The sequence below is a fragment of the Portunus trituberculatus genome, chromosome 14, assembly GCF_017591435.1.
Source record: "Portunus trituberculatus isolate SZX2019 chromosome 14, ASM1759143v1, whole genome shotgun sequence".
Taxonomy (NCBI): domain Eukaryota; kingdom Metazoa; phylum Arthropoda; class Malacostraca; order Decapoda; family Portunidae; genus Portunus; species Portunus trituberculatus.
In genome coordinates this window covers 18,579,184-18,601,959 of record NC_059268.1, presented here as the reverse complement: position 1 = coordinate 18,601,959, position 22,776 = coordinate 18,579,184, and the positions used below count along the sequence as shown (strand labels likewise).

General features: G+C 42.5%; 1 protein-coding gene across 2 annotated transcripts in view; it reads right to left on the bottom strand.

Moving 5' to 3' along the window:
• Positions 1–1,078: 1,078 nt before the first annotated feature.
• The window catches only part of LOC123503681 (protein APCDD1-like), a 75,332-nt gene continuing 53,634 nt past the window's right edge, over positions 1,079–22,776 (bottom strand). For both annotated transcript variants that reach the window (XM_045253660.1, XM_045253659.1), the window contains exons 4-8: positions 13,777–13,980; positions 12,917–13,001; positions 10,875–11,213; positions 6,099–6,268; positions 1,079–5,901 (exon numbers count right to left, since the gene is read on the bottom strand). In XM_045253660.1, coding sequence (XP_045109595.1) covers positions 5,286–5,901; positions 6,099–6,268; positions 10,875–11,213; positions 12,917–13,001; positions 13,777–13,980 — 1,414 coding nt within the window. In that variant the 3' untranslated portion in view covers positions 1,079–5,285. The remainder of the gene's footprint in view (positions 5,902–6,098; positions 6,269–10,874; positions 11,214–12,916; positions 13,002–13,776; positions 13,981–22,776) is intronic.

Genomic DNA, 22,776 nt, shown 5'->3' with positions numbered 1-22,776 from the left:
TTGTATACATTTTCAGCAAATCTCAATGACAATCGTTCCATTACCATACTTCACAACATTTTTGGGAAATAAAGTAGTAGATTCATCATAAACAATTACGTTATATGAAAAGAATGAATATATAGATTGTACTACGGTAACGAGCTCTGATAAACATTCCATGTTGTTGGATTATTTGCGTTGGACTTACAATTAAACACAACATCCCGTTTCAGAATATTTTTCTTATATAATTATATGTGCACTCACCATAAAGTAATCTCTATCAGTGAACTCTATATCTCTAATGATTCCGCCACTCTATGAATTGATGGCGCCTTCCGCCATCTTGGAACTCCTTATAGCTTCTTGTTTTTGCTTAACTTCTTTGATTATGATACCTCACTGATCTCAATATACATGGCTCAGATACCTCACGATGAATATCAAAGCCTCGAAAACTTTATTTCATAATGAAGGATAGAATTTTAACGAATAAGCTTCAAGGTTTTAAGTTCGCGCTGTTATTTTTACATATTATTCATGTTATTATTATCACTATTATTATTATTATTATTATTATTATTATTATTATTATTATTATTATTATTATTATTATTATTATTATTATTATTGTTATTGTTGTTGTTGTTGTTGTTGTTGTTGTTATTGTTGTTGTTGTTGATGTCGTTGTCGTCATCGTCATTATTATATATTACTGCTTATTTATTTATTTACTTACTTATTTATTTATTCATTTATTTGCTTGTTATTTTTAATGTATTCAGTCTTATTCATTTTTTTCACCTTAACCTCCGATAGGCGTTTTTCGTTGTAAATCTTCTGATTGGCCTCTTATGTTTTGTGCGGGTCACTCGGGCGATTACTTGAAAAATGAGCAACTTTACTCTAACAATCCTGAGCATGCATATACTTACATGCATATCATTAGCATCCCCAACGATTACTCTCTCTCTCTCTCTCTCTCTCTCTCTCTCTCATCTTCAGTTACGCAGTCTATCTATCTCCAATTTGGTCTTTTCTCTTGGTCTACCTCGGAGAATCGTAGACGTATCCATCATGGAGTGAAAGAAGAATAGAGTTTACATTTATTAAATAGCCAAAAATCTACATCCATACTATACGTACATAGCATTCTTCTACATTCACTTTGGCAGTAGTAGTAGTAGTAGTAGTAGTAGTAGTAGTAGTAGTAGTAGTGTCCTTATTATAAATATAGGATATTCTTTTACATACGATATCATCTTTCTAATGCGTATATACCTTCTCCTCCGAGTTGAGGTTCTCACAGTGTGACACCAACACCCGCCACTACTTCCAGGGTGACACTCCAACACCCACCATTCGTATCAGGTGGCACTCCTATATCCACTACTACTCCCAGGGTGACACTGACACCTCAACATCCAGACATGTCACGACAGGCAAGGTGCGCCCCTCAACACAGTGCATTTAATTGTACATCGCCTTAGCCTAGCTCACCAAGAGTACTACTCACCCTAAACACTGGGACACCAAGATTATTAACACCTTTTAAAGACTATCCACTAGTTCTATTTACATGCTCCGCGGAACCCCTCACCACCTTACAGTATAACGGCCTCACGACTGTACACACTAACACGTAATGACACGCAGTTCTCCTATACCTAGCCACCCAGACGTGCACCATTCGTCATCTATTCCGTAAAATTAGTTACAAACCACAACACCATTTAAATTATAACCTACGAGAATACGTATTAAATCTGTCGTCTCTAAAGCATCACCAGCTTGCGAGATGCACGAGTTCGTAGTCATAGCAAATCTTGTCTGTAGTAACTCTTACATCTATGGTAGAGCGGACGCGCCTTCCAGCCAGCGCCAAGACTTCCTACATGACACTGACTATTCACATGTTCGGAGTGTCACTGTTACGGACAAGCGTGCCACATTGCATGGAAACATGTTGACAGCACTGATGTGGATACTTCTTGGGTAGAACTTTACTGCGACTTATCAGTGTCAATGAAAGCATTGTCTTCATAATCATTTTCATGGCGGCGAACGTTCCAGCACAAGCAAGGCCTTTGTCTGCTCTGATGACGCATTGCTGCTGTCTGTCTCAATATTCGACAGGCATTCAACATTCAGTCTATAGCTTGACCGAGCAACAGAGAACAGTCACTAAATGTAATCAGATGGAGTAGACGGGGTGAGAGGACGGCTCGATGCCCTACATACTATAGTACATTCCAGTGCTTGTGTACACACAGATAACACGGGGACTGAGGATTGCATCATCACAATATGGCAACCTACCCTGCCGAAATGGGGCACGCCGTATATCTTAAGAACACTAATCATTATTAAGAATACAGAGACACAGCATTTTACTATTTGAAACTTGATGATTGTATATATGCACCATTGCTACAAGTACCGTAGATATAGAATTATTAGTGATTACTATCTCTAGAGCGCACCATATGCACGGATTGGCACAATTTTAGCGGGCAGTATTACCAGCACAGTGACTCAATCTTCAGACCCCGTAACCACGACTTTATTGGCGGGTCACGAGTCACGACTGAGACAGCTAATTAGTAATTACAAAACAGAGCAGCGCCTAGGATTTCACTCACAAAGACAACAAAATAAAAATAAAAAAAATGCCAAGATAGATTAAGTATTGGAGCATCTATCGGCTACAGACGGAGTTACATAAGACATTGCTGTTACGCTTCTTATCGACTATACAGTGCGAGATAACACCTCCTCCTGCCCCTCTACAGCACGTGACACAAGGAACATGACTGGCCGGAAGGAGAATGACGACGACATGCAACGATACCATGAGAGAGAGAGAGAGAGAGAGAGAGAGAGAGAGAGAGAGAGAGAGAGAGAGAGAGAGAGAGAGAGAGAGAGATACTTATACATACTATGCAATAATACTCGTACATACACATATACATACTTCCTAAAGACTTAAGATACAGTGTACTTAATCAACCTACGCTAACTATACGCTGGCTTATCGAGAGAGGGACGACGGGTGGGTTTTGGGAGGGAGCGAGTCTTCACGCTTGTATTGACTGATTATTATTGAGGTAGATGATGGTGGGGGCTGTAGTAGTGGTTACAGTAGTTGTGGTGGTGGTAGAGGGTTGTTTGTATGTAGTAGTGATAGTGGTCGAAGAAAAAAGTTTGTGTTTTGTATGTTAGGTTAGATTTTGGTTATACTGTATGAGTATGTAGTGCTGGTGATGGTAAAAGAGAAAGATTCGTGTTAGTTGAATGCATGATTTACGTGAAATGAAGTGAAGGGTTAAAGAATTACAGAAATGCATTAAAAATATCAATGTTGAAATGAAAGGTAAAAATAACAAAAATATAGGATAAAGTTCAAAATTAAAAGTATAAAAATAGAAAAAATGAATAAATAAATCTACTAATTCTGAGGGCTGGGGTTTCAATGTACTAACTGCAAGTGATGGGGATATCGACTCCACTGACCTAGAGTACTACTAAATGATTCAAAGTACTGCTGAAGTAGTAGTAGTAGTAGTAGTAGTAGTAGTAGTAGTAGTAGTAGCAGTATTATTATTATTATTATTATTATTATTATTATTATTATTATTATTAGTAGTAGTAGTAGTAGTAGTAGTAGTAGTAGTAGTAGTAGTAGTAGTAGTAGTAGTTTTAGGGGAATTTAGTGAGTATTGTAATAGTTATCACATTCTGATACTACTGTAGAACATCTGTCCTGTCTTGGCAGATATCATGAGTTACTGTTGTCTCTTTCCTTGCTCTTCAGCCACTCATAATAATAATAATAACTATAATAATAATAATAATAATAATAATAATAATAATAATAATAATAATAATAATAATAATAATAATAATGACAATAATAATAATAATAATAATAATAATAATAATAATAATAATAATAACAACAACAATTACAATCTTTCCTTTACCTTTACGATATAAACCAGAATTTCAACATACACATATCAGTAATAATAATGATAATAATGATAATAATAATAATAATAATAATAATAATAATAATAATAATAATAATAATAATAAAAGAAATAGTAATAATACGCCATTTTCACTACAACAAAGAAAAGAACGGTAAAAAGAGCCATTAACTTCACTATGTTCTAGAGACTGTCAAGGCGGATCTCCCGGTGTATCTTGTACTATGACAATTACTACAACAGTTTCTGAGAGTCACGCACTACGCCAAACTGCAAGATGAGCAAGTTATGCGTTGAATTAATCTGTTTTCTTGACTTAATTGTTGCCTCTAATTACTTGCTGGCTTGTATATACTGGTGACTGGCTGACTGGTGACTGACTGGTGACTGACTAGCTGAGGTGTGAAGGGTAGGTGTGGTAATGGAATGTATACAGTGTGGCAGTAGCTGTGGTGACTGACTGACTGACTAGTTAATATGCTTAACTGTAACTATAGTGACGACTCTCTCTCTCTCTCTCTCTCTCTCTCTCTCTCTCTCTCTCTCTCTCTCTCTCTCTCACCACTTCATATTTTACATTTTTTTCTCAAGGTGCCCCTGTTGTCATTATTATTATCATTATTATTATTATTATTATTATTATTATTATTATTATTATTATTATCATCATTACTAATATTACTGACATGACAGTGAAAACATACAACTCAAAGTGGACAATACACACTTTAGTTTACTTCTCACACTGCGTCACGTGACCTTTCGCTATTCAGAGAAAGCCAGAATTATCATACTTATCATCATCATCATCATCATCATCATCATCATCATCATCATTATTATTATCATTATTATTATTATTATTAATATATCGTAAGTACAATGTCCATTTCCGGCAAGAATGACCCGTAGAGTGAGTCGTGTCCCAGCGTGAGGCAACGACCGCACTGAGCTGCTGTGGACTGTCCGTGGCGTGCTGAGGAGCGGGAGAAGACGGAGAGGGAGGATGAACCTTCCCTCAGGTCAGACAGGACGAAGGGTGGTGCCAGCTTTCTACTAGGATTTGTACGGCGAGCATAATGCTACCTAGGCGCGGGAGTCGCTGTATTCCCAGTCTACTGGTCGACAGCACTCTAGGGTGCCCCGGGTTCTGTGCAGTGCCTGTGGGGCCCCAGCCTCTTGTCTCCATCAGGGCCACACATCAGGGCAAACACGTCACCTCATTGGCATAAAAACCTTTTCTGTTCTCTCACTAAGTATTGCTTTCAGTGAGGTATGTTGCTGACTGCCGCTGGAGTCGTGGCGGGCTGCCTAGGGGCGGCGCGGGGCGGCCAGCAGGACCACCAGTGCCAGCAAAGTCGTACATGGTGGAAGAGTGTGCTTGGCTGAGGCCGAGGAGGCAGTACGGGCGCCCACGATTGGCAAGAGGGCGTTGTCGTGATGGTAGGCATGGTAACTACGACAACTGGTGAGCTCCGGCCCCCAGCTGGTGGGACGTCGCGCCCCTGACAGTTGTTTGACGGTGGGGGTCTGTCCCAGCGTCAGCCACATCCTGCCTGTTTCATCCACGCCTGTGCGCACAATCTCCTTCTTCACCGCGGGCACTTTAACCCCGACGGCCGCACAACCCCCAGTGGGCGTAACGTCTTGGGCCTCGCCGCGCACCCAGGAACCTTTCACCCCGCAGTCCGCTTTGTTGTACTGATTGAGGGCTCTGGACAAATATTCGTCCTCGGGGGTGAGCAGCAGCCGCGTCACGTTGAAGTCATGGGCGTAGGTCGTGACGAAGGTGTGGCGGGGGGACGCTGGGGATGGCAGAGTGGAGGCGGGGCGGTGGATACCGCTGGCCTGCAAGGTGAAGGAGGGCCTGGTGCACTCGGGGTCGTGGTAGTGGCGTAGAGTCATGGTCCAGCGGTGGCCAGTTGGGCTGCAGGGAGGAAGGGGTAGCAAGAGTGAGAATGTTGCGGCATGACCCGTCAACAGTTCCATTACTACTACTACTACTACTACTACTACTACTACTACTACTACTACTACTACTACTACTGCTGCTGCTGCTGCTGCTGCTACTACTACTACTACTACTATTACCACTGTTACTATACTATTACTACTATTATTTACCTGAATTCGAGGTGGCGGGTAAGAAACATGCCATAGGGGCGTGTCTCGCAGCGACGGGAGGCCCAGGAGCCTGCTAGCAGGAGGGGCAAGGCGGGGCTGGCGTGGAGGTGGGGCGGGCTATCATCTGTGCCCCGTTCAACAGCCTTGCACACGCCCCCACACGCCCCAGCCTAGAAATAATACAAAAAAGAAATAAAAAAAAAATTCCATACTGGTGTTATTCTGGTGTCGTTAATAGTGGTGATCATTTTATGTGATAACATCCTTCGGGTAATGCAAACATTCAAATCTTCCAATGCCTGTTGTTTCACTTAACTTTAAAGTTTGTCTAGGGTGAGTCAATTGAAGTAGTAAGTGCGTCATTAACAGTCAAAGAGTTAAGTCTGAGTTTATTTTCCTAGCTGCATCTAACTTAATTCCAGTGAACAGTAACAACATAAAATTATCCTCGTAAGTATTTAGGTTATTCCGAGCACAATACCAGTGATCTTTTAATGCTCAATGGAAATCCCTGAGTCACAACATTGTGGAATAAAAGTCACACTTATGTCTGTATTCTCAAACATCTGAGCGTTTTATCATGACTCCCTTTATCAGGCTTCAGTGAAAGTTACTGGAATTTTCAAGGAAGTTTTCAGATTCTAATGATAGCTTGATCAAGATTCTGCATTGTCAATGGGAGGAAAACATCGCAAGGACTTAACTAGTCACCTATATTGCTTTTCAACATAGTTCTGACAACCCAAACCGTCTAAGAATGGAAACCTTACTGACATAGGAAGACGACAGTAAGGGAGACACACCTTCAAACCCACACGATTATCTAACGCAACATATAGACTAAAAATAAACATGACGTAACTTGGGTGATGCAACAGATAGGAAAAACAACAACCACCACCAGAAGATCGTGTCCGTCCCATCTCTTGACGCATCAGCAAAAGATTATCTTCACTCTCGAAAATGACAAAGACGTCCACATAATCCATTCAGAATTAATTCATACCACTATCAAAAACATCCAAGCTAAGCGTCCAATCCCTCGAATAACTGAAGGCACGGGCACGACAAGGCAGGACTCAGCACGTTGTCTTATTGCCTTACTTCTTTAACCTTTTCAGTACCTCAACACGTTTTCATATTCATTCTGCTTACTATTTGGCGATTCTATACAGCTTCAAAAACTTATGTGGGGATTAGAATAGTGAAGACTCTGGCCATCAATCTTCTGGTCTCCATAAACCCTTCCTAATGTCAATAAAAGAGTCTAATCATACCCAAACACGGTAAAAATGCGTCCCACTACTGAAGGTGTTAAGCTTTCGAGTGCCACAGTTTTCTACAACGTGCTCAGTCTTCTGCACATTCCTCGAGACCATAATAAAGAAGGCAAGAGTGCTTTTACGGTTAGCGTGATAGATAAACAGGAGAAACCAGGCGCGTTATTATGGCCTTTGGAAATAGTCGTGGTGAGAGAGTAGTGTGCTTTTGAATACGGCCCTCACTCACACTCATTACATGTCTTCTTTCACTGCATACGATCTTCAGAGGAAGTGACAAGATGCAATTGTGTTGGAAGAGTAACTATGTGATTTATAACTCCTTTGTAACAAAAAATGTCATCGTTAACTTGGTAAAATCCCGAATAATGTCTAGAATACAATGAAATCCACGCTTAGTCAGATCCATTAGTCTTTGTTGCTGTCGTGCAAGAATAGTAACAGTAACACACACACACACACACACACACACACACACACACACACACACACACACACACACATGCGCGCGAACACACTCATACACACACCCTTCTTACCTCAAAGAGACTTACATGACTGGTTGAATAACTAATGGATGCCAGTCACTCTGTGTGTGTGTGTGTGTGTGTGTGTGTGTGTGTGTGTGTGTGTGTGTGTGTGTGTGTGTGTGTGTGTGTGTGTGTGTGTGTGTGTGTGTGTGTGTGTGTGTGTGTGTGTGTGCTGTCACGCTTCTCTAAAGGATCAGAACAGAAAAGGAGGCAAGGGTTGGCTTTCAAATCACAAGTTACAGAGAACCGTACAAACGGCTTAAAAAAGTAAATAAATAAACAAATGAATAAATTATAAATGAATAAGCAAAACATAGACACAATAGGTTCTGTAACACGACATTGATGTAAAAATATAATGATTAAGAGAGAGGAAGCAAGAAATATGTAGAAAGGGAGAAGTGGATTAGGAGGAGGAGGAGGAGGAGGAGGAGGAGGAGAAGGAAGAGGGAAGAGGCACAGAATAAGCGAGGTATGCGGTGGGAGGAGGGAGACACGCCCCCTGCTGTGTTTCCTGCTGGGGGGTGTTTACCTGTCCGCCCCAGGTGTTCTCTGCGGGACGAGGCGGGGGAAGAGGGGGAGAAAGAGGAGAGGGTGACAAAATAGGAGAGGGATGGGAGGTAGGGTAGTTTGGGGAGTGAAAAGAGGAGGAGGAGGAGGAGGAGGAAGAGGAAAAGGAGGAGGAGGTGACAGAGGAGGAGGCTGGGAGGCTGTGGGTGTGGTGGTGGTAGTGGTAGACAGCCCGTTAAACTATCAACCCCCCCCCTCTTCTCTCTCTCTCTCTCTCTCTCTCTCTCTCTCTCCTATAAGGGACATAAGAGGAATAAAAGAGCCTCCATCGAGAGAGAGAGAGAGAGAGAGAGAGAGAGAGAGAGAGAGAGAGAGAGAGAGAGAGAGAGAGAGAGAGAGAGAGAGAGAGAGAGAGAGAGAGAGAGCAGTTAAGCCTCGCACACTTCAACATACACACGCCTTCGTCATTAATAACCACCACCACCACTATCACCACCACCATCACCATCACCACCATCACCACCACCACCACCACCACCACCATCATCACTACCACCACCACAACCCCATCTTAAACACCAACAACAATTATATAAACTTCATAGTAGTAGTAGTAGTAGTAGTAGTAGTGGCTGTTATTTCATTGTAATTCTGTTTTTAAGAGTAATAATAATAATGATGATGATGATGATGATGATGATGATGAAGAAGAGGAAAAAAATAACAAAAGAAAAAAGTTAAGACAAGGAAAGAACCAAAATGCTAATAATACTACACGCACTTCAGAACTTACACAAAGACTCTCTCTCTCTCTCTCTCTCTCTCTCTCTCTCTCTCTCTCTCTCTCTCTCTCTCTCTCTCTCTCTCTCTCACCGCCTCCCTTTATCCTCCCTTGACAATCTTCCTTTTGGACCGCACGATTTATTTCCCTTTAACGAGTCAAAATAAACACCATCCTTCTCTCTCTCTCTCTCTCTCTCTCTCTCTCTCTCTCTCTCTCTCTCTCTCTCATGAATGAACGCCGTCATCCGTCTTTTGCAGTGACGTGTTGTGTCGAGACGCTTGTTTCTTCTCGCGTTGTGTACCGTTCCTGTCCCTTCTTTGTGGCGGTGATGGAGCGTGACGGCTGAGAGCGCCCTGCTGCAGACACGAAAGAGAGAGCGAGAGAGGGGAGGGGGAGAGGGAGAGAGAGGGAGAGAGGGTTAGAGTGCACGCGCCAGAACGAACTCTCCCTCCCAGCCCAGCGAGTGAGGCAAGATAGACAAATGCGTCAAGAGAGGTAGACAGGCAGACTCACAAAGACACAAGAGCAGCCACGGGGCACCGCAGCACTTGGGGAAAAAACAGGGAGCTCGTTCATGACTGATTAGGGGAAACTTGAGTGAGGCGAGGCAGGTGGAGCGGCGTCAGGAGGTGCTAGGTACTGGTGGAGCTTAATGGAACGAAGTAAGGGGCTATATTTGATGAGTGTGATATTCTGTAGCAGCGTTGCGAAGAATGCGGTGTTGAGTAGCAGAGTTGCAGCGCTGGGCTTATCTCTTTGTACCTACTTTATGTGCTGAGTCAGTGCATGCGGGAGACTCAGTGCCTTGCCGACAAAGGGCCAACGCATTACTAAAAGCCTCCCATCGAGAGCCACGCTGCCACGCACATGATAACGAGGCAAGGAGTGATAAGGAAGTAATCAGTTTGTCTTTCACGTATAGCAATCCCTTCCTTGTTCTATGACACATCTTTCCTTAATCATTAGCCACTTTGAGACATGTTTTAGTATTATCAGTCACTTTTAAACATTGTACGAGATAAAAGTTGCAAAAACCATTAATTTTTATCCCCCTTCTTTCTCCTGGATGTTTAAATAAAGATTCCACGGATTGCTTTTACAGTTGTGAATTGCTGCACACCGCAAATTAAAATAGGTTCAAACAGATCTCTAAATTCTAATAATAATGCTACAAAGGCAGTAAGAAATGCAGGGAAGCAAAAATAATGAGTAAAAGACTTGGGTATGTTCTATGTTCGGTGTATGAAGAGCAGCTGGTACCTCCCGTAGAGTTTTTGCTTTGCTTGCTCGCAGACATGTTCATCATCACCGCCTAATTACTGCCTGCTTGACGCCACATAGAGAGAGGTAAGGCAGGCTCTGATTAATGCAGTTGAGTGAGGAGTCCGTAAACTGTCTACGCTAAGATCAAACTCCAGGTGTGAGGTGTCGAGGCACTGATTGAGTACAAAATGATGTACTACAGGAGAGAGAGAGAGAGAGAGAGAGAGAGAGAGAGAGAGAGAGAGAGAGAGAGAGAGAGAGAGAGAGAGAGAGAGAGAGAGAGAGAGAGAGAAACCCAACCACCCACAGGGGCATATAAACATAGATACCAATTAACCAGCACTACTCTCTACCCCAACACACACACACACACACACACACACACACACACACACACACACACACTCACATATTTGGCGTGCAGGAGTGGCGTCTGATAGCCAGTGGGGCGGTACAGCTCCTGCTTGCTTGGATCCGTGTGAAGATCCCCCAAGAAAAGCTCTTTGCGAATGATCCGGGGTGACTCTGAGCCATTACCATCGCTAATACCCTCCTGTTGCGTCTCCTCCCTATTCGCCGCCGCCGCCGCTGCCCCTGAATCGTGTCCTTGCATCGTCATCTCTACTCTCAGAAGCTGGAGTTCATTCCACGCGCTGCCAAGTCCACGAGAGCAGTCCTCATCTTCTGTCACTTCATTGGCAGCCTCGGCGTATGACAGCACCACGTAGGCTTTGTGTGGCTTCCAGGGCTGCGGGAAAAGGGTGCAGGTGAGAGAAAGAAGATCTAGGAACGAGTAAGACGTGAGTACTGTAAGAGTGAGGAATTCTGTGAGGAGATGGGAGGTATTGAGATGAGTATGACAACACGATGTGGACTTTGTGTGGCCTCCAGGACTGCGGAAAAGGAGTAAAAGAGAGAGAGTGAAAATATAGAAGCGAGTAAAAACGTGAGTGAATAAATTTGATACGTGAGGAAGGCTAAGAGGTGAGTAAGATAGGATAAATAGATAAATAAGACAAGAGAAGACTGTGAAGGGTGTTAGTGAATAAGAGGTAAAGAGTAAAATAGAATGAAGGAATGAGGAGGTGGAGGGCATGCTTAAGTAAGAGATACGAGATGAGAGGATCAAGAACCGAAGAAGAGAGCCAGCATTAAGGAGAGGCACTGGCTGACGCACTGTTCTTAGACTCAACACAACACTGGGTCTCCTCTGCAATGTGTCTATAGGAAGAAGACACCAGTTCATCTTCCCATCTTTATCACACACTCCTCCTTCTTCTCCTCCTCCTACTGCACCTTCTCTTGCTCCGCCTCCTTCTCTTTCTCCTCGTCCTGTGAGCATCAGATTACAATTTATATCTCAATTTGTGTCCTGGCTTTGAATGATGTTGTTATTTTAGGAGCTGTACCCTTGAGCCCTGATTTGGGGGTGAAGGAATGTAAAGGGATGGGTGGGAGAAAGGGGTGGTGATATCAGGGAAGGGGAGGTGAGGATATGGGGAGAGGAAGGAGGATGGAAGGGAAGGGGAAGGAAATGAGGCGAGTGGAGCGGCGAGGTGAGACTGATTTGTGAAATAGGAGGGTGGAAAAGATAGGAAAAAGAGGAGGAGGAGGAAGAGGAGGAGGAGGAATACAGAAACAAAAAGGCTTTAACTCCATACATAGGTGTTTGGAAACTAATGCTAACTAGTTTGTGATGGAGAGACAGGAGAGAACAGCAGGAGAAGGAGAATGGGGAAAAAAGAGAAGGAAGAGGAGAATTACAAAAGAAAACTAAACAGCAACACATCATCAGCTCCTTACAAACCTGGTAACTACAAACTGACTACAGGATTTAAACAGGAGGAGGAAGACGGAGGAGGAGGAAGAAGAGGAAGAAGAAGAGAAGCCAAGGTTGATAAACGAGAAAAGATAATTGGGTAAGTTAAGAGCAGGAGAGAGATGGAAGAAAAACGAGAATATAGACGTAAGAGAGAAGAGAGGGAGAGGGAGAGGAGAGGGAGAGAGGGAGAGTTAAGTGGTGAGGGCAGGGAGAGGAAGGGGAAGAGATAAGGGGAAATGAAGGGAAGGGAAGGGCAGGGATGGTGGGATGGAATAGGGAGCTGGAGGGGAGGGTGAAGGAGAGGAGGAGAGGAGGAGAGGAGGAAGTAAGTGATGAGAGAGGGAGAGTGAGTGCTTGTTGTGAATGGAGGAGGAGGAGGAGGAGGAAGAGAAAAAGGAGAGGAATGATACGGTGCAGAGAGAGAATGAAATGAGACTTGATAAAAGAAGAGAAGGATGAGAAAGAAGAAGTAGAGGAAAGATGAAGAAAATAAAGAAGAAACTAAGACTATGAAACGTGAGGGAGGAGTGACGAAAGAGCATGGAGGGAGAGGAGAGAGAAGGAGATAGGAGGTGAGACAGGGAAGTGCCGTACATGCGTGAGGTTATGGAAAGCACCAAAACACGTACCTTGGTAACCTTGCCCGGACAGGTGGCATTCACGGCGAGAGCAAGCTTACCGGCGTCCTGGTGAGAATGCCCCACTACTTCCACCCTGCACAGAGAGAGAGAGAGAGAGAGAGAGAGAGAGAGAGAGAGAGAGAGAGAGAGAGAGAGAGAGAGAGAGATCTATGAAACACTTTACTCTCCCACTATGCGCTATATTCACAAACACTCCTTCTATCACCGCGAACATTTTCAAAGACCATAGGGACGATTAACCGAGTTCTAAAGAGTATTTGTCCTATTGATAATGCAGAAAATTTGTTAGCATACCACTAGAATTACAGACATTTCCTTAAAAGGCCGTGTCATTTCAGCTAAAGCCCTTTGAAAACAGTGAAGGTGCGGTGTGGAAGTGCTTCAGAATATGGGCCATTGACTATTTTCAAAGGCCACGTAGATGATTAGCCACATTCCTAACAGCACTTCTTTTCTCTCTATGCAGACATTTCTCACTGTTCTGAATATTGACTCAAAATAAGCATAGTATAACGGAAATATTTAAACACTAATAAACTCCAATAACATGTTGAAATGAGTGAAATTAACTAGAGGAACCTTGAAATTAACCCTTTAAAAACTGAGACATTTTACCATAGTTTTGGGTATGGTTAGATGATTTTATATACATCAGGAAGGGTCTATGGAGGTCAAAAGATTAATGCCCAGAATCTTTACTATTCCAATCCCCACATAATCCTCTGAAGCTGTATAAAATCACCAAACAGTAAGTAAAATGAATATAGAAACGCGGCATGGTACGGAAGGGGATCATAACTTACTAGGACAAGATGGAGGAAAACTTAATGAATAAAATCACAACTCACTTCGACAGGGTGTACTCCGCTTCAGTGCCGCCCGGGGTGATCCAGGAGGGGCGGCCCAGGGTCAGGTTGCCACGAGCCATGAGGGAGCGGGCGGGATGGGCGCAAGATGGGTCGCGGTAAGTGTGGAGGGACAACAGGAAGGAGCCGTCGCGATGAAAGGTGTAGGAGCGCAGGATGTACTGAGGGCCTGGCCGGGTCTCGCATCTGTGTGGAGAGGAGCAGACGTTAGTGGAATATGGTTTAACCTCCTCAGTACTTCGACGCATTTTTACCTTTAGTTTTGGGTATGATTAGATGATTTTATTTACATTAGGAAGGGTCTATGAAGGTCAGAAGATCAATAGCTAGAGTCTTCACTATTTTAACCCGTTCAATACTGAAACCCATTTTTACCTGGTGTTTTAAGGTGTGATTACACGATTTTATTTACACTAGGAAGAATCTGTGGCTGTCAGAAGATTAATAGCCAGTCTTCAATATTTTTATCCCCACGTAAGTTTCTGAAGCTGTATAAAACCACCAGTAAGCAGAGTAAATATCAAAACGTGTTATGGTGCTGAAGATGTTAATGGAGTGGTGTTTAAAGGTAGTGATAGTTAACTTGAGTATATGAATCTTTTGAAAGCGTATCTAGAAATCTCTCTCTCTCTCTCTCTCTCTCTCTCTCTCATTTTCCATCTCCTTTGATAAGTTTCATTCTTTCCTTTCCTTTTCTTTTGTCACCAGTGCGTTCTGCTGTTCCATTTCTCTTTACCTTGCCTTTCTACTGTATTTTTAGATGAACTGGTACACACACACACACACACACACACACACACACACACACACACACACACACACACAATAGTCCTCCCTGTTTCATTTCGCATCTTCGTCCAGTTTTCTATGGTATTACAAGTGTTCGTTTTCTTTACCTAGATTTTCGGGGCTACTGGCTGAGAGAGAGAGAGAGAGAGAGAGAGAGAGAGAGAGAGAGAGAGAGAGAGAGAGGTTCCTCATTAAAGGTTCTCTCTCTCTCTCTCTCTCTCTCTCTCTCTCTCTCTCTCTCTCTCTCTCTCTCTCTCTCTCTCTCTCTCTCTCTCTCAGACTTGGGAACCACATAATTGGTTCATTAAATTGCCAAAACTGCCAATTAAATCCACGTAAACGTCACGGTGATGACTCTGGGTACCCGTGAGAGGAGAAGGAGGAGGAGGAGGAGGAGGAGGTGGTGGAAGAGTGGTGGTGATGGTTTCGGGCATTGGTGGTACGTAGTAGTAGTAGTAGAAGTAATAGTAGTAGTAGTAGTAGTAGTAGTAGTAGTAGTAGTAGTAGTAGTAGTAGTAGTAGTAGTAGTAGTAGCAGGAGTAATAGTAAAGGTAACAGTAGAAATAGTAGTTTTGAAGAAGAAGAAGAAGAAGAAGAAGAAGAAGAAGAAGAAGAAGAAGAAGAAGAAGAAGAAGAAGAAGAAGAAGAAAAAAAAACAAGAAAAGGCTGAAGAAGATATAAAAGAGAAGAAACGAAAAAAAAAAAAAAAAAAAATACATAAAAATGAAATTAAGAGAAAATACAAAAAAATAAAAAAGAAAGAAAGAAAGAAAGAAAGAAGAAGAAGAAGAAGAAGAAGAAGAAGAAGAAGAAGAAGAAGAAGAAGAAGGAGGAGGAGGAGGAGGAGGAGGAGGAGTGTGCCCGCTGTGGGACGTCTTTTTTCTTTTTTTGTCTCTGAACACCCGACTTAATTGCGGATTGGCTCAGTTTTGGGCCCGACTAGAGAGAGAGAGAGAGAGAGAGAGAGAGAAGGGACAGATGCGGAGAGGACAAGGGCGAGGTGGCGTGTGAGGGTTGGCAGGGGTCGGCAGGGGAGATACAGAGCGTGTTTGGGTGGCGTTAACGAGCCCAGGCCCTACATGGTTTGTTGTAACTCATTGCAGTGCGGGAGAGAGAAGAAAAATATCGAGGCAGAGAGAGAGAGAGAGAGAGAGAGAGAGAGAGAGAGAGAGAGAGAGAGGAATTAAGCTAAATCTCCAACCTAACCTTATTCTAACTCAACGTACGAAGACAAGTCAAGTGTTCCTTGACATACAGAGTGCAGTGAGGGAAAGAAAAAAAAAAAAAAAAAAAAAAGAAAAACGAAAATAAACGGTTAACTCCTTCAGTACTGGGACACATTTTTTACCGTGAGTTTTGGGTGTGAGTAGACGATTTTATTTACATTTAGGCAGGGTCTACGGAGGTCAGAAGGTTAATGGTCCAGAGTCTTCACTATTTTAATCCCCCACATAAGTTTCTGAAGCTGAATAAAATCACCTAATAGCAACCAGAATAAATATGAAGAGGTGTCATGGTAGTGGAGGAGTTAATATGGTAGAGAGAGCGATAGAAAGAGAAATCCTAACCTAACTTGACCTCTTTCTTAACTTGGCGTCTGGAAACAAGAAAGGGAGATGAAGAAAAAAAAAAATGATAGAAAGATAACTTGCCCAACCTGACTTTATCCCAGCCAAGCGTGTAAAAACAAGTAAACAAGCTGATGTCCTAACGTGATGCCCAAGTAACTCAACACCAAACTGGTTAATAAGGAAAGCGGTGGTGAATGGACCGCAAATGTGATCACAGCAGGAGGAACACGACTCGGAGGGGGGTTAGAAAAACTCAAACGCGGGCCGCTCTGTACGGTAGCCTTTGTGTGACTGAAACCTGGAGTGAGGGATGCGAGGTGTCGGAGGTGATTGTCCATACTAGGAGGAACAAGCTTAGCACATTTCACCTGTACACAAGAAGGCCTGTATATTGAAAAACGTCATGGGATTTCATTATTTGATTGAAACCTGGAGTGAGAGATGCGAGGTGTCGGAGGTGACTGTCCACACTAGGAAGTACAAGCTTATATAGCACATTTCACCTGTACACAAGAAGGCCTGTATATTGAAAAACGTCATGGGTTTTCATTATTAACCCTTCAATACTGAGACGCATTTTTACCTTGAGTTTTGGTTACGATTAGATGGGTTTTTTTTTTTGCATTAGGGAAGGTCTATGGTTTCAAACGACTAATGGCCAGTCTTTTCTATTCTAATCCTTGTTTCTGAAGCTGTATAAAATCGCCAAATAGTAACCATAATGAATATGAAAACACTTCCTGGTATTGAAGGTATTAATTTCAAAGGATAGAGAGATGATCAGTCTGGTTCTCATTTATGTTTCCCCAAATGATGATGTTGGAACCATGTTGAATTCTCACTGGAATCACGAAAACATCCTTGAACATTCAAATAACGCCTCATACAGTTCATTACAAAAAGAAATATAAAGGGCGATTTTCGAAGGCCACAGAGATCAGAAGCCTATTTCTCATTTCTTTTCCCAATTATTCAGAATCCTTGTTGAAATGTGAGTAGAAACATGAAAAAAAACACGGAGGCACCAACAACTTCTAGAGCGTGTTAAAACTAGTCAAAACAAGGCGACGGAGAATTTCAAAGTACAAAACTGGATGATTATTTTCACCGGTCTGGTATAACTGCAATTGAAGTAAACCAGAAACACTCACCTCTCTCTCTCTCTCTCTCTCTCTCTCTCTCTCTCTCTCTCTCTCTCTCTCTCAGACAGCGAGGGAGCAGCATCCCAAACATTATGCAGCGCCCCGTCACCATTCATCTCCCCCTCAGGTAAGCCTCCTCATGGCTGCCCCTCCTTACCTGCTCCCCAATTAAGACACGACCTCGCCCACACCAACTTATGGAGGAGAAGGAGGAGGAGGACGAGAGGGTCAAGAGAGAAAGCGTCAGGAATAAGAGGACGAGGAGAAAGAGAGAAAGAAGAAAAATGCATGAAGAGGGAAAAGATTCGAAGCTGGAGGACAAGCAACAAAGAACGGAGAAGAGGAGGAGAAGGAAGAAGAAGAAAATAGAGCAAAAAGAATGAAAAAGAACAGGAGGAGGAGAGAGAAAAAAAGAACAAAAGGAGAGAAAAAGGAGGAGACTGGGAAAGTGTTCTGACTACCTCCTCTTCCTCCTCTTCCTCCTCCTCCTCCATCTCCTCTTCCTCTTCCTCCGTATCAGACACAGCAATCCCAAGGACAACACAGGCTAACACTGTAAACACATTTTTCTTCTCTTTCTTTTTTTTTTATTTAGTACACCAGTTTCTCTACCCACACACTCCGCGAAATAGTAGTAGTAGTAGTAGTAGTAGTAGTAGTACTAGTAGTAGCAGTAGCAGCAGCAGCAAGAGTAACAGCAGCAGCAGCAGCAGCAGTAGTAGTAGTAGTAGTAGTGGTAGTAGCAGTGGCAGTAGCAGCAGCAGCAACAGTAGCAGCAGCAGCAGCAGTAGTAGTAGTAGTAGTAGTAGTAGTAGTAGTAGTAGTAGTAGTAGTAGTAGTAGTAGTAGTAGTAGCAGTAGTAGTAGCAGTAGAAGGATAAAGTTCTCAAGATATTTATTTTCTACTTATGGGGTGGAACACGTTGAAATGCCACTATAATCTTGAAAACACATAAAAATTCTGATTACTTTCGCTCTAAAAGGTGTAACAACTTTTAAATATCGCTTTTCATAGTCTTAAAAGCTTTTTCACCCCAGATCTAACGTGAAAGCACTATACATATACTCGTACACCTCTTTAGCGGCGTGGTGATAGTTCTGTCTCCTTCATTATAAAGCAAACACTGCTACCGAGAGAGGTTGTCGCCGAAACTGACTTCTGTTGGCGTTCCCTCCCCCACTTCGGCTCCAGGTCACGTCTGTAGCATGTTAATGATAAAGTCGCGTGGGTTGCGTTAGAATATTGATCGTATTTTTAAATGTTTTGTCGTTTGTCTCCTACTGTATCTATTCATTCATTTTCAGTTTTTATTCGATCTTTTTTTTTTTTTTTAGAGGTCATAGAGGAAAATATTTACGTTTTTCAGTGTTTGCCTAATCCTGATTCTATTCTATTTATCTATTCATTCATTTTCAGTTCTTTATTTGACCTTTTATAGGAATTGCAGCGGAAATTGTTAAGGTTTTCGAGTGTTTGCCTAATCCTAGTTCTGTTTTATTTATTTATTCATTCATTTTCAGTTTTTATTTGATACTTTATAGAGGTGATAGCAGAGATTGTTTAGGTTTTGAAGGATATTTGCCTAATTCTGTGCACCATCAATGTATACACCATCCCTTGAGAACACGACCATTCACCTCCGAGGCCTCTGAAAACAGTACTGGTGAGAGAGAGCAAAGCGTTTAAGAACAAGGCTACATACTCGTATATCACTCAGCCACACCCGTTTCGTCTTGTCACACACTGCAACCTGACCGTCTCTCTCACCCGCTTCAGGAATACAAAATCAACAGCGGTTCTTGTTTGTCCGCCATCCTGAGGCACGCCACCGACTGTCAGTGTATGATCGCGTTACCAAACAGTCAAACACTCGCCTCTCTCTTCTCGTCTTGTCTTCACCGTCCGCCAGAAGTCCAAATGTGCTGTGATGGATGCACGCGTAAAGGTTCAGGTGAGGGATGTTTTTGTGGTCACGCCTCGCCTGCTTCGTGGAAATCTTGAGCAGATCTCGGATTGTGTGTTGTGAGATTGACGGCGAATGGTGGTGGTAGTAGTGGTGGGAGGTAGTGGTGGTAGCGGTGGCAGTGGTGATGATAAGGAAGAAGAAGAAGGTGGTGATGATAAGAAGAAGAAGAAGAAGAAGAAGAAGAAGAAGAAGAAGAGAGAGAGAGAGAGAGAGAGAGAGAGAGAGAGAGAGAGAGAGAGAGAGAGAGAGAAATCCTCTCTCTCTCTCTCTCTCTCTCTCTCTCATCCGCTCCCAAGGACATGGAAGCCCTCGACAGCGCATTCGGATCCACTCTTTGACGCACATTTTTCACACTGAAGGAAAAGAAAGGAGCGAAAAATTGAAGGCTAAGGAGTAATGCAGGAGAGCCAGTTTCCTTTTGTGTCCCGTTGAGATGACCCATTTCTAAGGAGTACTTGAAGGGAGCGACCGAAGGCATTACTGACGAGAGAGAGAGAGAGAGAGAGAGAGAGAGAGAGAGAGAGAGAGAGAGAGAGAGAGAATTAGTAGTAGGTGTAGTAGTAGTAGTAGTAGTAGTAGTAGAAATAGTAGTATTACCAGTCTTATCCTTATCTTTTCTCTCTCTCTCTCTCTCTCTCTCTCTCTCTCTCTCTGGTAATCCTAGGAGGGTGGTGTACCCAAGTTTTGCTTCTCGCTGCGTTTGATGTCTCGCGGTCACTCAGCCCCTCCAAGGCACCGCGGGACTTACGACAAAAGCTTCACACCGCAGCTTTCCATAATCTCCCTAATGAAGCTTCTCAGAATTGCTTCTCGTATACAGTGCGCAAAAAAAATCACCTTATTTCTATATTGGCATGCTTCAGAATTTTTTTTTTTATGATATATTTTGATGCTGTTTCATTTTTTCAATCGTTTTCTTCTTAGTTGGTTTTTTTCTTTTTCTTTTTTTTTTAGGAGTTTTGAAAGCGGGTTATATATATCAGCTTTTGATCTATTCAGTGTGAGTTCCTTGTATAACTTTTGTGGTTCTCTTACTCAGGCAGAAAGAGAAGAAACGCCATGATAAAAACCGGGTGAAAAAAAATCTATACTCAACAAATCAAAAGAGATAAGATAGATTATTATGATTAGAACAAGAAAGAATGAGGAAAACTGTAACAGCCTATCAGGTCAACACGCGGCGTGCAGTTCTAGAGGAAACCTAATGGCTTATGTATATAAAAGATAGAAATAAAAAAAAATTATGCTCAACAAATTAAAAGAGAAAAGTAGATTATGATGATTAGAACAAGAAAGAATGAGGAAAACTGTAACAGCCTATCAGGTCAACACGCGGCATTCAATCCGTGGATAAAACCTGCATGGTGACCTATGTAGTCTTACTTATCATCACCCTCATGACCTTGATGAATGAGAGAAATAAAACACAAATAAAAACATAAAATTCGTATATTCTGCTGTAAAGAAAGAAAAATCCTGAAATATATGAGAGAGAGAAAACAAGTTAGAAAAATAGAAAAGAAATATATGTCTTAATATCAAACCTATCATTAAACATAAAACTTGTATATTCTGCTGCTTCTCTCCTTGTATAAAAGTAAAGAAAGAAAAACACGAAATATACAAGAAAAGAGAAAGAAAACAAGTTAGATAGAAAAGAAATATATGAATCAAGCCTATTATTTCCGTTCCATGATCACGTAGACATGTTTTCTTTTCAGTGTGAGTCAAGGTTGTCGTTGCTTGGCTCACCTCTCCACAAGCCACGCCGCTGCTCATCTGGCCCGCGTGGGATAAAACACTCAAAGGTGCCTGTGCTTCCTAAGATTTGTGGCGAGATGGTGGTGGTGGTGGTGGTGGTGGTGATGGTACTGTGGGTTTTAGACAGGATGGAATACACACACACACACACGCACGTACTCTCTCTCTCTCTCTCTCTCTCTCTCTCTCTCTCTCTCTCTAATGCAACAGTTTACTAATATCTTCAATTTTAAACCATTTTACTCCCTTCTAGCATTTTCTGTTTTCTTTTACTCTTGGGCTAATATAAAGAACGCAAGAATGTGATGAATTAAGGCAACCTGCAGGAAGCCGTCAGTCGAACACGTGGCAGTCGCTGTAAGGAATATGCCTACCTATTTTCACCTATCATCCACATCCATAAATTTGTCTAATCTTCTTTTCAAGCTCCTTAATGACTCAGCACTAACGACCTGATTACTAAGCCCATTCCATTCATCTACCGCTCTATTTGAGAACCGAAATCTCTCTCTCTCTCTCTCTCTCTCTCTCTCTCTCTCTCTGTTGACACATCTTCATGTAATAATAAAAAGTCGTCATGTCACTTCGCAAACGACTGCCCTTAACTCTCTTTCCTTTCCTCCTTCCTTCCATCCATCCCTTCCATTTTTCCTTCTTTCCTCACTTTCCTTTCCTTTCACTTCGTAATAAGTAACCTCAATGCGTGAAGGTTCCATTAAGAGAGCTCTATAACCCTCTCTCTCTCTCTCTCTCTCTCTCTCTCTCTCTCTCTCTCTCTCTCTCTCCAACCGGCCCCTCCCTTGACTTATTTTAGAGAGGCAGAGGGGAGAGAGAGAGAGGTAGAGACAGCGGGGAGGAGGAGGAGGAGGAGGAGGAGGAGCAGGGACCCAAGAGCGTACACTATGACAACAGTCCCTCACACGCACCCAACCTTCAGACCTTCAGCCCGATATAGTCTGTGAAAACACATCTGCCCCGCCCCGGCCCTTACCGCCCCACGTGAGGCTGGTGCTGGTGGAAAACGGTTCGGGACTCAGGCAGGTATACTCGTAATTCATGAAATCTATACGAGATGGAAAATTATCAGCATGAATCTAATGAGCGTTTCTTGATCTTGACCTTAAACTGTGACGTAGAGTACAGGCAAGTGTGAGTGATAGAAGTGTAGGTCAGTGATGGACTTACAAACGTTCCAGTCTTATCTCGGGTATGGTTTGACAGGTTCTGGAAAGGAGATATGGAAGAAAAGAATAAAAGGAATTAAATGAATGAGAGAAGAAAGTAAGATTGACAGAAAAGGAGAATTGGATAAATGAATGAATAAATGAAGGAAGAAAGGAGGAAATTGGACAGACGAAGGATAGAAGGAAATAAAAGACTGGATAGAAAATACAAGAAATGTGAACAAACAAGTATACAGGTTCTGAGAGGTAGTGAAGCTCTCAAGGATGTGTTTTATGATTTTCAGAGATCGTTTAATGCTTTTGACAACATTATTAAGTGAAAGATACTCGTGAGAACTTGATTAATCCTCTCTATGGCCGTCGAAAACAGTCCTTACATGGAAATAAAGTTTAGGAATACGATTTTTGACGTTACGAAAGACGGAGTGAAAGGTGAAGACTCATACGTATACTTTCCTTCCTCCGGGCCATTACAAATATCATCTCTTTCAGTGGCTTCCATTAGAAATCGCCACATATCTGATCTGTTTTCTCCAACCCACTTGGTCTTCTGCACCTTCTTCAGTCAC